The 13,287-nt window shown below is 40.0% G+C and overlaps 1 protein-coding gene across 8 annotated transcripts in view; it reads right to left on the bottom strand.

The window, feature by feature from the left end:
- The window catches only part of MYO16 (myosin XVI), a 483,589-nt gene that overhangs the window by 205,608 nt on the left and 264,694 nt on the right, over nucleotides 1-13,287 (bottom strand). For all 8 annotated transcript variants that reach the window (XM_056555738.1, XM_056555737.1, XM_056555733.1 and 5 more), the window contains 3 exons: nucleotides 11,801-11,866; nucleotides 11,082-11,209; nucleotides 2,037-2,142 (listed from right to left, as the gene is read on the bottom strand). In XM_056555738.1, coding sequence (XP_056411713.1) covers nucleotides 2,037-2,142; nucleotides 11,082-11,209; nucleotides 11,801-11,866 — 300 coding nt within the window. The remainder of the gene's footprint in view (nucleotides 1-2,036; nucleotides 2,143-11,081; nucleotides 11,210-11,800; nucleotides 11,867-13,287) is intronic.

Here is a 13,287-nt window from a genome sequence, read left to right as displayed (position 1 = left end):
AAATGTTATCAAAAATATTCAAGATCCCAAGAGACAAGTTCTCTATAGTATGAACAATAACAGTCAAGACAGAGTGTCTTGCACACTTTATTTTACACACAAAGCAGCTTCACATCTTCACAGTTTGTAAATCATGATGTGTTACTGTTTTGGTATGTTTTAAAATCTCTTAGCTGTTCATTTTTTGAAGATTACTGAAAGACCCTGCAAGAAAACTACATTTTGTAACAGTATCCATTCAGTTTCTGCCATTTTTTTTTTTTTCAATAGTCCAAATGACCTTTTGTGGAAATCTCATTCATCAGGTTAAACAATGTTGTAAGTATTTTCATTAGGTAAAACATAGTGATTACATTTATAGTTACAATTAAAAAAAAAAAAAAAAGTATAAAAAAAATTGATAATGAAATCATAGCATAATAGTTAAGAAAAAATAACAATGAGCTCTGTTATAGTAGTGCCCCTGTTATAAAAAAATAAAAAAATAAATATGAATTTTTAAACAATACTGTTTTTCGAGATGGGAATGGTGTTTCAGACAAGTCTAAATGTTTTCCCCATAATATTAATTTAGCAAAAAATATGTGTCACCTACACTACAAATATATTAAGATGTGCAATAAAAAGTGACATTTTTGGTCCCTTTTTTATGAATGTGAAGGAGTTAATAAAAGGCAGTATCCAAGACAATAGTTTTTCCCCTAATTTTTTTTTCCGTTTCTGCCTCAGAAAAAAAGCAAATTGAATTCCACCAAAGAATACATGTTTATTGAAGAGAAGGGCCCAGGTCAGTCACAGGTTAGGCAAACTATCAATTCGGTTGAGGTACAAAAATTAGATTTCAGAGAGAAGTCACGGTTTTGCTTTGAAATATAGGGGAACATTGATTTAGAAGGGATCAGGTGGCCATCTGCCATTCTCAAGTTACATTTGTTCACATTTTAAAGCAACAGTAGCAACTATTGTGGTATAACATAGATATATATAATAGCAATCTTAGTTGTGTAATGTGTAATTGACAACAGCAATTATAAACTTAACTGAAGGGATCTCTGTGATGTGGTACATCACTGTCAATGTTGTGCCCCCTTAAAATAAAATAAAACAAAAGTGAGTACACCCCTAAGTGTTAATGTCAAAATTGGGCTCACTTAGCCATTTTCCCTTTCTGGTGTCATGTGACTCGTCAGTGTGACAAGATTTCAGGTGTGAATGGGGAGCAGGTGTCTTAAATTTGGTGTTATCACACTCTCTAATACTGGTCACTGAAAGTTCAACATGGCAGGATTTGAAAATCAGAATTGTCGCTCTTCATAAAGATGGCCTAGGAGATGCCAAGAACTGAGCTTCAGCACTATGGGTAAGACCATACGGCCGTATCACAGGCCTCACCATGATAGACCAAAGAAATTGCATTTACATGCTCAACGTCATATCCAGAGGTTGTCTTTGGGAAATAGATATAGGAGTGCTGCCAGCATTGCTGCAGAGAGTTTGAAGGGGTGGGGGGGTCAGCCATTCAGTATTTTCTGAACATGGTAGTCACACATGAAAAATGCATTTTTAGAAAACAGACTGAACTTGGTCGTGTAGACTACGTTCAATGTGTTTAGCTCAACTAGCCTGTGACTGGTATCCTGCAGTATATATATATATATATATATATATATATATATATATTTTTTTTTTTTTATTGAACGACATATTGAGATCTATATGCATATAGTTGCATGTAACCAGATGTGATCAGCAAAATGTAAACACAGAACATGATATGCATCTAGCCTAACATACGAAATTTCAAAATAAGCAAAACTATCCAGTCTTGAAAGGGTAAACTTATATCATATTTAATTAACTATCTATTATCTATCTATCTATATCTATCTATCTAATATCTATCTATCTATCTATCTATCTATCTATTATCTATCTATCTATCTATCTAAGCATTTGCAATTACTTATCACACATTTTCTTAACATTACATTTTAGGTTAGCACCAAAGACATAGCAGCACCAAACTGAAAACTCACATGTTTAATCTTTGAATGCAGAGAGTTTTTCCTGGCACCACACCGGAGGGTCAGGTGTTTAACTATATGTTTGCAGGCTTCTGTTTTGCCAGAACCACTTTCACCACTAGAAAAAAAGTAAAAGAAAAGTTATATACTTGGACAAACATTTAAATTTACTTATAACATCCGTTCTAAAACTTGCCTATTAGTATTAGATGTTCTAATACTTACCCGAAAGAACTTGCATATTAGTTTTAGATGTTCTAATGCTTACCCGAAAGAACTTTCCAACTCTTTACATTTTTCACAACAGTTTAGTATAGTCTAAAATAACTATATAAATGTTCCCATCTTTACAACCCTTCATTGAGCCCATGCTGATGGTATGATGGCCCACTATTCTTTGTTAACCTTATATCTAGAGATGGGTGAATTTTTCAAAAACTCGATTAAAAACAGCTACAGAGAGCCTCAATCAGGGTGTAGAACACATTGCCTTGCCGTAACACGCATTGGGAGTGTGCTGGGGTAGTGATATAATACTGTTATTCAGTATGCCATGCAGATTACAGGCATTGCTATTAGAATCACTGCTGCAGAGCAGCACAATGACAGAATCTGGATGCACTATGGTTGCTTTCAGTCTTTGAATGGGGACTGCTTCATGTGATGATCTCAATTGGCAGACTATGAAACGACTTCTAAACTCTCCCTGCCTGCCTGCCTGCCTGCCTGCAGTGATGTGGGCTTGAGGTCAATGGATTTCCCCTGTGCTGATCTGTATTGTCAGTAACGCTGATTAGTGACCACACAGTGTCTGCTCTCTCTCTCTAGCCAGAACAAATGCGGGCTTGAGGTGAATGGATTTGCCGCTGGGAATGCCTGTCTTCGGCAATGGCTGCCGAATATATAGGGCTGTGACATCACAGGGCTGGCTGGCTGCTGATAGGCTGAATGCCACCATGTGATTCAGGGTGATCTTGCCTTCCCAGACTTCCTTACCCCATGTCTTCACATGTGTAGCCGCCATTTTATCCCCCCCCCCCCCCAGCCCGTTCGGAATCAAATTTTTCATGAAACTCTGAATGAATTCGACTTTGTCAGCTTCGATTCGCCATCTCTACTTATATCTACATGTGACCACAGCAGCCAATAAATGTTTTTTTTGTTTTTTTTGGGGAAGATAAGTAAGGTTGACAGGTCACCGTTATAGCCAGTGACTCTTTGACACAGTCACATGTTCAGGCAACAAAACTCATAGGGACCAGAGAACTATATGTGGTGAGGGTGTGATGAGGGTAGATGGAATTACCCTTAGGTCAGATGGCATTAACCCCTTGTGTTCATGACACCAGGACATGGTTCATCCCCTACACCACCCAAAGGAATACCGCTGGATCCTGGGCTAGGCACGGGGGCAAAAAATTACTCAGAGACCAAGTTACGGAACAACGGCAGCTTTACTGTGTCAGACAGGTGTAACAGTCTATACAGCTTGGCTAGGCCCATGGAGGTGACCAGTGACTTCAGGGACCTTAGGTCTTGCTGGGACTTATAGTGGATTTGGACAATTTGGATGTAGGCCATGCTGACTTGAGACAGGATGACTTGGACTGACTGAACTATGACAGACCTGTGGGGCAATGGACTTGAGAATCAGTTGGTGCTGGACTGACTTTAGGCCTCCTCTGGACTCCAGACACACAGCTAAGCTTGACCTCATTGCAACTCATCACAGACTCTAAGAGCCAAGAGGCTGAAGTGACTCCTCCCAGGGCTTATATAGGGGAGACATGGTCACTGGTACCTCACTGGGTAACAATCACATGACAACTGGTTAATCACGTGACTTGTTCTTAACCACTTAAGGACCAAGGATGTACCGGTACATCCGGAGTCCTTTCCCTTTCTATAACGCGGGTCGGGCCCGGCCTCTAACAACGGCTGGGACCCGTGGCTAATAGCGCGCGGCAATGATCGCGGTGCCGCGCGCTATTAACAACTTTAGACGCAGCGTTCAAAGTTGAACGCCGCATCTAAAGTGAAAGTAAATCACTGCCGGCTAGCTCAGGGGGCTGTTCGGGATGTCCACGGCGAAATCGCGGCATCCTGAACAGCTGTTAGACATGAGGAGGGTCTCCTACCTTGCCTCCTGGTGTCCGATCGCCGAATGACTGCTCAGTGCCTGAGATCCAGGCATGAGCAGTCAAGCGGCAGAATCTTTAATCACTGGTTTCCTATGAGAAACCAGTGATCAATGTAAAAGATCAGTGTGTGCAGTGTTATAGACCCCTATGGGAGCTATAACATTGCAAATAAAAATTGAAAAAAGAAAAGAGTCAATAAAGATCATTTAACACCTCCCCTAATAAAAGTTTGAATCACCCCCCTTTTCCCATTTAAAAAAAACCAAAATGTTCGAATTATAAAAATATATCATTAATTAAACCGCACAGTCAATGGCGTATGCGCAAAAAAGTCCAAAATAGTGTATTTTTGGTCACTTTTTATATCATGAAAAAATGAATAAAAAGCGAACAAGTCCGATCAATACAAAAATGGTACCGCTAAAAACTTCAGATCACGGTGAAAAAAATTAGCCCTCATACCGCCCCATATGCGGTTAGTAAGTTATAGGGGTCAGAAGATGACAATTTTAAACTCATACATTTTCCTGCATGTAGTTAAGATTTTTTCAAGAAGTACGACAAAATCAAACCTATAAAAGTAGGGTATCATTTTAATTGTATGGATTTACAGAATAAAGAGAATGTGTGATTTTTACCGAAAAATGTACTGCTTAGAAACAGAAGCCTCCAAAAGTTACAAAATTGCGTTATTTTTTTCAATTTTGTCTGGCAATGATTTTTTTTCCCGTTTCGCCGTATATTTTTGGGTAAAATGACGGATGTCATTACAAAGTAAAATTGTTGGCGCAAAAAGTAAGCCATCATATGGATTTTTAGGTGCAAAATTGAAAGAGTTATGATTTTTTTAAGGTAAGGAGGAAAAGATGAAAGTGCAAAAATGGAAAACCCGCTGGTCCTTAAGGGGTTAAAGCTATAACACATTACAGGTATAATATACTGGCTAACATATATACAAATAAATATGCAAGGGGAACAGATGCAGGGGGGCCCAGGGGACACTGTAGGGTGGCTGCTTGACAGGGCAGCAAGGGTACAGGGGTACAACTCCTGTACTGGGCCACCATATATTGATCTATAGAGAGGTGGGGAATTGGAAAGGAGTCATATAGACCCTTATAAAGTACATGCACACAGTACTGCTGATGGTCGATTTTCATCAGGTTCCTGTGCAATTACATTTTTTTAAATCATTTTTTTCTGCACTATCCACATATAACAAATATACGTCACACATTACAATTATTGTAAATAACAATTTCTATACCACACAATTTTTGAGGAAGTAATTTAAGCAATATTGAAAAATCTACTCTGTTAAATAAAAGAAGGAATAATATCAATACCATTAACTGCCTCTGGGTGGCTAACACAGTACAACACACCAGTGTAAAATATCATAGAGCCATAGAGCCACCCAGTGGCAAAAGTCTAAAGTTACAAAGTGTCCTTAACAAACAATCTTTAGATTAACGAGACATCCTTTAAAGCAATGTTTCCCAACCAGGATGGCTTAAATTGTTGCAAAACTACAACTCCCGGCATGCCCGGACAGCCAAAGGCTGACCGAGCATGCCGGGAGTTGTAGTTTTACAACTTAAGCCACCATGGTTGGGAAACACTAAAATAAAGCATGGAAAAGCATACAAACTACACAATATAATCCTGCACTGCTTGTAACCATACAAAAATTTCATTTTAGGCAGTATTCTTTCTTAACTGCCTTCTATTAAAATGTTAATCATATCATTTTACACTTACAGGCTATAAAGGTCTCTTGTTATTGAGCCTAAAAGTTTTAATGTATCTGAATACTGATAATAATGTCTTCCAAATAAATCTGCACGATAATGAAGTATTTTCAAGTGGAAAACTCCAGAAAAGTAGCTGTATGTTTCTTAGTTTTATACTAATAAATGATTTCCAGTAAAGGGTCCCTCTTAATATTCCAACTTTATACTGTCCCCTCCCCATTCTTGCTGATGTCCAGTGATCACAAAGTAAAGTTTTGATTTTCTAGTATTTTATTTTTAAAGATTTTGTAGAGGCTGGAACTGGTTAACTTAAAGGGGAGCTCCGGTACAGAACATCTTTTCTGCAATCTCCTCCTTGTCACCCCGACCCTCTCCATGCATGGAGCAACCTCCGCACCTTGCTTGGATTACTGTCGACCACTGCGGCCAACACACACCTCCATGTTTCTCTGTGGGAGAAACAGAGATACACAAATGCTGTATCTCAGGCTCTCCCATAGATATACACTGCTCAAAAAATAAAGGGAACACTAAGATAACACACCCTAGATCTTAATGAATGAACTAATCATATGAAATACTTTTGTCTTTACATTCATCAAAATAACACAAAAATTATCAATGGAAATCAAATTTATCAACCCATGGAGGTCTAGATATGGAGTCACACTCAATATCAAAGTGGAAAATCACACTACATGCTGATCCAACTTTGGTGTAATGTCCTTAAAACAAGTCAAAATGAGGCTCAGTAGTGTGTGTGGCCTCCACGTGCCCGTATGACCTCACTGCAATGCCCGGGCATGCTCCTGATGAGGTGGCGGATGGTCTCCTGAAGGATGTAGATGTAACGAGACATGATGTCCCTGATGTGTTCAATCGGATTCAGGTCTGGGGAACGGGCAGGCCAGTCCATAGCATCGATGCCTTCCTCTTCTTTTTAAATCAGACATTTTTATTAAACATTTTTTTGTATATAACAAACAACATAAAAATACAAAGATAAAAATCCCCCACAATGCCTTACTCTTGCAGGAATTGCTGACACACTCCAGCCACATGAGGTCTAGCATTGTCTTGCATTAGGAGGAACTCAGGGCTAACCGCACCAGCATATGGTCTCACTAGGGGTCTGAGGATCTCATCTCGGTACCTAATGGCAGTCAGGCTACCTCTGGCAAGCACATGGAGGGCTTTGCGGCCCCCCAAAGAAATGCTACCCCACCCCATTACTGACCCACCGCCAAACCGGTCATGCTGGAGGATGCTGTTGGCAGCAGTACGTTCTCCATGGCGTCTTAAGACTCTATCACGTCTGTCACATGTGCTCAGTGTGAACCTGCTTTCATCTGTGAAGAGCACAGGGCGCCAGTGGTGAATTTTCCAATCTTGGTGTTCTCTGGCAAATGCCAAATGTCCTGCACAGTGTTAGGCTGTAAGCAAAACCCCCCACCTGTGGACGTCTGGCCCTCATACCATGCTCATGGAGTCTATTTCTGACTATTTGAGTGGACACATGCACATTTGTGGCCTGCTGGAGGTCATTTTGTAGGGCTCCTCCTGCTCTCCCTTACACAAAGGTGGAGGTAGTGGTCCTGCTGCTGGGTTGCCCTCCTACGGCCTCCTCCATGTCTCCTGATGTACTGGCCTGTCTCCTGGTAGTGCCTCCTTGATCTGACACTACGCTGACAGAGACAGCAAACCTTCTTGGCATTGATGTGCCATCCTGGATGAGCTGCACTACCTAAGCCACTTGTGTGGGTTGTTGACTCTGTCTCATACTACCACTAGAGTGAAAGCACCGCCAGCATTCAAAAGTGACCAAAACATCGTCCAGGAAGCATAGAAACCGAGAAGTGGTTTGCGGTCACCACCTGCAGAACAACTCCTTTATTGGGGGGCGTCATGTCATGTCATGGCTGTCCGGGCATGCTGGGAGTTGTAGTTTTGCAACAGCTGGAGGCTCCCTTCTTGGGAAAAACTGACATAGACAGTGATTACAGCTGCCAGCAGATATTTCCTACTTTTATATGTAAGGATTTGCTTTATCTATATTAGTTATCTACTTATTTTTCTTTAATCCTCACTTTGTCCTATTTTTGAATGACATTTTGGTGCATTTAGAACCAATTACCAGGTTTCCATAGAGTTATGGTCTCAACATACAATGGTTTCAACATACAATGGTCATCCCAGAACCAATTAATATTGTAACTTGAGGGAGCACTGTACATCTAATTTATGTCTCTTTCATCTATATTCTTTATAAAAAATATCTCTTTTCATTAGCTCACAGTGTTAGAAATCCTCTCAGAGAAAGGGGGCGTGTCCCTCCCTTGTGTTGGTGGGAGGTGATTGGTGTGTCTGCTCATGCAGTCTTGTCCACAAGTCATCTCTTGTCCATGACTCATAGACAAGCCTGATGCTGTTCCAGTAGATATAGGGACCCCTAGTGGTGGAATTTTCAGGAGCCATTTCCTTAATTATATATTCAAAAATGTTTAACCTGTAAAGGACCAAGCGCGTACCTGTACACCTTGAATCCTTAAACGGCTTTGAAGTGAGCACAGGAGCTTCACTCGCTCCAGAACAGTTTATATATTTTTTTTTATTATTATTGTACTACTTCATGTTGGCATAGTATTGCTGTAAGGCAAGCTGACCAATAATTGTTATAAAATATACACAAGTGCTGACTTTATCATACAGCATGAGCCATTGTGAAATATTCGGAGCATCTTTAGATGACTTGTCTAAGTTTATGATAAGTATTACAAAAGGTTAGTTAATGTGTCCCAGTGCCTCTGGTTCTGGAGGACCGCATCTACCAATTATAAGGACAATCTATTTATTTTTACTCGAATAATGCAACAACCTTTGGCTGTCCGGGCATGCTGGGAGTTGTAGTTTTGCTGAAGAAACACTGTTTGGAAAGCACTGATGTACATAAAAAGAAGATAGAACCCCATGAGATACTTGGGAGGATTTCCTAAAATCACTGATTATTTAAATAAACGGAATGAACAAAGTCATTTAGGAAATTCCAACAAATAGATGTAAATGTTCTAACACTTGTAAAATAAGCCCAACCTTATGTTTGCTCAACACTGAAAGATAAAACCAATCACAGCTGAATACACAATATCTAGTCTAATACTAAGTGTTCTGAATAAATCCGAAGGCGAAGCAGCAGTGTGACTATAAAATCAAATGTAAATATGTGTAGCATAGATTTAAAGCAAGACATGTCTCAATTAATTACACATGGAATTGTAAATATATCTATAAAAATGCATGAGGTCCCTCTGGAGACTAAGGAACAACATAATTGTGCTGAGAAGCTTTTATCACAAAAAACAGAAGGAGCGCTTCTAGCATTCTGAGGAACATACCACCTGTTAGTTTCACAGAAAGAAAAAAAGACTTGAGATTGTACCAAAACAAGATAAAATACAGCCAGTTATCTCAGATACAAGATGGACTCTACCAGTATGTCGTGTCAGAAGAGTCAAATGTTTATTTTCCCTTTTATCATAATCAACTACCTTTTACCTTTGTTTAAGGGACAATAAAAATACCCCAGGCACAAAAAAATGGAAGAAAAGAGGATGGATGGAATGGATAATGGGAGGGAGGGAGATAAGGATGGAAAGAAGGAAGGAAGGAAGGAAGGAAGGGAGGAAGGAATGGATCATGGGAGGCTAAGGAAGAACGGGAGAAAGGATGGATGGATAGACTGGATCAAGGGATAGAGGTTGAAAGATGAAGGGATAAAGAAAGAAAGAATGAAAAGGGAAAGGAAGGGAAAAGAAAAAAAATTGAAAAAAAGGAGAAAAGATTTAAATGGAATGTAGGTAGAGGAAAAGGAAGGAAGGATAGAATGAATCAAGGGAGGGAGGTTAAGAGTTTGAGGGAGGGAAGGAAGGAAGAAAAATGAATAAAGGAAAAAGAAAGTAAGGATGGACTGAAGGGAGAGAGGAAAGAAGGCAGGATGGGATGGATCAACAGAGGAAGGTTTAAACATAAAGGAGGGAAAAAAAAGGAAAAAAAGAAAGAAATCAAGTAAGGATGGAATGAATCAAGGGAGGGAGGTTGATGGATGAAGGGAGAAAGGAACAAATAGGAAAGAAAGAAAGAAAAAAAAGAAGGAAGGGAGGAAGGAGGAAGAAATAGAGGAAAGAAGGAAGGAGAGAAGTTAGAAATGAAGGAATAAATGGATTGGGGGAGAATGGTTAAAAAGAGGGGAATGGAGGAAGCTAATTTGGGGGTAATAAATTCTCTCGTCTCATCAACTATGGATGTGTCCACCCTTACCTTTCTACACAATTCCATGAAGGACTCCAATTTTTCACAGCACAAAAGCAAATCAAGATGTAACAAGACCCTCAACAATATCCACACAAAACCCTAAACAGGCTGTAATTCACATCACTACCACTTGGTGGCCATATATAGACAGATAGGTAGGTGGTCATTTATCAAATTCCTTATTGGCCTATATTATGGAAAAGTCGCAATGCACAGTGTTCTCCACAGTTATGATGGAACTCACCAATGTATTTGGCTTTCTTTCTTTGTGAATCCAGTGGTCGCTTTGTAGGTGTGGATTTGGTGTGGTTTCCCAGGTGCACAGTTTAAGCACTTATTTATGATGTGTGACTGACAAGTGTACTCCACATTAATTCTAATTCATAAGGAGAAGATAAAGAGTGATCCATCCTAAGTTTTTTTCCCTTCTATTTTGACCTTAGAAGGCAACCACCATTACTAGAAACCAGCTTTGACTGGATAGAGGGAGCAAATTTGCTAGAGACACTGCCTATTTTCCTTTAAAAGCTGAGAAGGTGTTGGGTATCTAATGACGGAGTATGCACAGCACCTTATTCAGTGTACAGCTATATAATGTGTGAGAAAGGACATCTCTGTGTCTCATACAACCAGGTTACTTGTGAGCAAGGTATAATAGAAATGTGTCTGAGTCTGCAACAAATCTACCATGAATATTCAGCTGAACACAACCAATAAAAGCATGTCATTATATCACATTTCCCATTCTAAACACACTGCTCTTTAAGGTCATGAGATAATACATGCAAAATACTGCACAAAGCCCTCTTCACAGCACAAACACATTAAATATGCTAATACCAAGCAGACAGTACCTTAAGATAAAGCACTGAGGTCTTCTCTCTTGGAAAACCATGTGGTAAGCTCTCTCTGAACAAGCAAAGATGTGGGGAGGGAGTGAGGAGCACAGGCGTCCAGAGAAATTACGGTACAACTGAGTAACCTGAAATGGGAGAAATGGCCACAAAAATGAGACAGAACTCTACAAAACATCTGAGTGCTGTGTATTTTAGTAAATGTTAAACCTAAACTAGTACATTCAATTTTGCCCACTAAACTGCTCTTCTTCTTGGTATGGATTGGTTACCGGCAATCTTCTAGGGCCTTCTTCCCACAGTAGTATTGGGCAATAAATTATCAAAAAATTAAGGATAAAAAAAGTTATCCATGCATTAAAACTCTATTGATACATACTCTATTTCTTATCAGATTGTTACCAAATCTTGCCAAATAAGGGCATAACTTCCCCTTTAGTTCAGCCTGTTCTGGTGAGAGTTTTTGTCCTTGATAAATTAGATTAGGATAAAGGAAGATTTAGCAAGAACCCGTCTTCTTCTTACTCTATATGGTCACTGTTTACAGATAAAAAAATGTCTGAGAATTAAAGGGGTGCCTAAAGAAAACCTGCACTTGAATGGACATATATCAATGTCCAAATCCATCAGAAATATTTATATAATTATTTATTATTATTATTATTATTATTAATCAACAAATGGGAACAAAAAATGTACTTAAATAAATCAGCTCTTACCAGTGATGAGTAGATTGGGAGATCTTTGTATGGATTAACTAGCAGCAAAATATTCCCAATGTATGTCTGAAATAGAGAGTGATGAAGAATTACACATACTTTCTATTACTTTAAATGCATCTAGTATAAGTGAATTCAAGTCAAACTTTAGGATCGCTGTAAAATGACGTACTGGCATCTCGCCTTCATCTACAGACATGTTTAGAATACACTAGATGAGAGTTTGTGATGTAATACATAACATACTGGGGGTGATTCTCAAAAACTGCTGTATTTATTCGTTGTGCTAAACGATTACGTATTCAATTTTTTTTCTCATATTCTCAATTGGCTCTTGTCTCCCTTTGAAAATACCTTTTTTTTTTGCCAAATTATTTTTGCGCCAAAATGTTTAATAATTGCGCCCAAATTGCCGAGTTTTGTGCCACTTTTTAAAACACGTTGGAAAATAGATGTGGCCATTGCATAGTGGTCTGTAAACTGTAGCCCTTCAGATGCTGCAAAACTACAACTCAGACTGTCCAGCCATGCTGGGAGTTGTAGTTCGGCAACATCTGAAGGGCCAGATGTTGCAGAACTACAACTCTCAGCATGCCTGGACTGTCTGGGCATGCTGAGAGTTGTAGTTTTGCAGCATCTGGAGGGCCACAGTTTACAGACCACTATACAGTGGTCTCCAAATTGTGGACCTCCAGATGTTGCAAAACAACTCCCAGCATGCCCAGACAGCCAACAGATGTCTGGGCATGCTGGGAGTTGTAGTTTTGTAACATCGGAAAGGCCACAGTGTGCCCACACTGCTGATCGCGCCTGCTAACGCTGATCGCTCCTACCGCTGCTCGCCACTCCTGTACTAGTTCCCCCTGCTCTGCCCGGACTACCATGGGTGGGCAGAGCAGGGGAACTAACCTTTCAACACCTCCATCCAACATCCGTTATTGGTCGGTGTTAATTTAAACAGCAAATTATGATTTAATTTTAGTCATCTGAATAGTGTTAGTCGACTGTTATAAGATTTTTGTCGACTAAATCTACAATAGACTTAGACGAATAAACTCTATTGGGTTTAGTTAAAGTTTAATGCAAATTGCAAACTGATTCTATACTCCAGAAGTAAATAGCTATTAACCTGTTATTACTTATGGTAAGGTCTGAACATTAAAACAGACAAAAAGGACTTCCGGTTCCAGCGCGGGCATGTCAGGAGCACAGAGACAGAGATCCTACTCCCCGGACCCCCTACCCGCACCGGACCGGCATCACAGCGGTGGGAATGGGACAAGCAGTACCCCGACCTTCTGTCCAGAGGGAAAGTGGCAGCCTCTCTGTGCGGCCAAACGGTTCCACGGCTCACGGCGGCCCTCTCCTCCTGCACTGCAGTGCCCACCATCTTGTGCACGCTGTGTGCGACATCAGCACTCCCTGCCGGCACACTCAGGGTACACACAGTTATCAGAAGGGAGCAATGGACACCACACACAGATGGG

This window comes from Hyla sarda, chromosome 2 (genome assembly GCF_029499605.1).
Source record: "Hyla sarda isolate aHylSar1 chromosome 2, aHylSar1.hap1, whole genome shotgun sequence".
NCBI classification, from domain to species: Eukaryota; Metazoa; Chordata; class Amphibia; order Anura; family Hylidae; genus Hyla; species Hyla sarda.
Note: the sequence above shows the minus strand (reverse complement) of the source record. Positions and strands in the feature narration are given on the sequence as shown.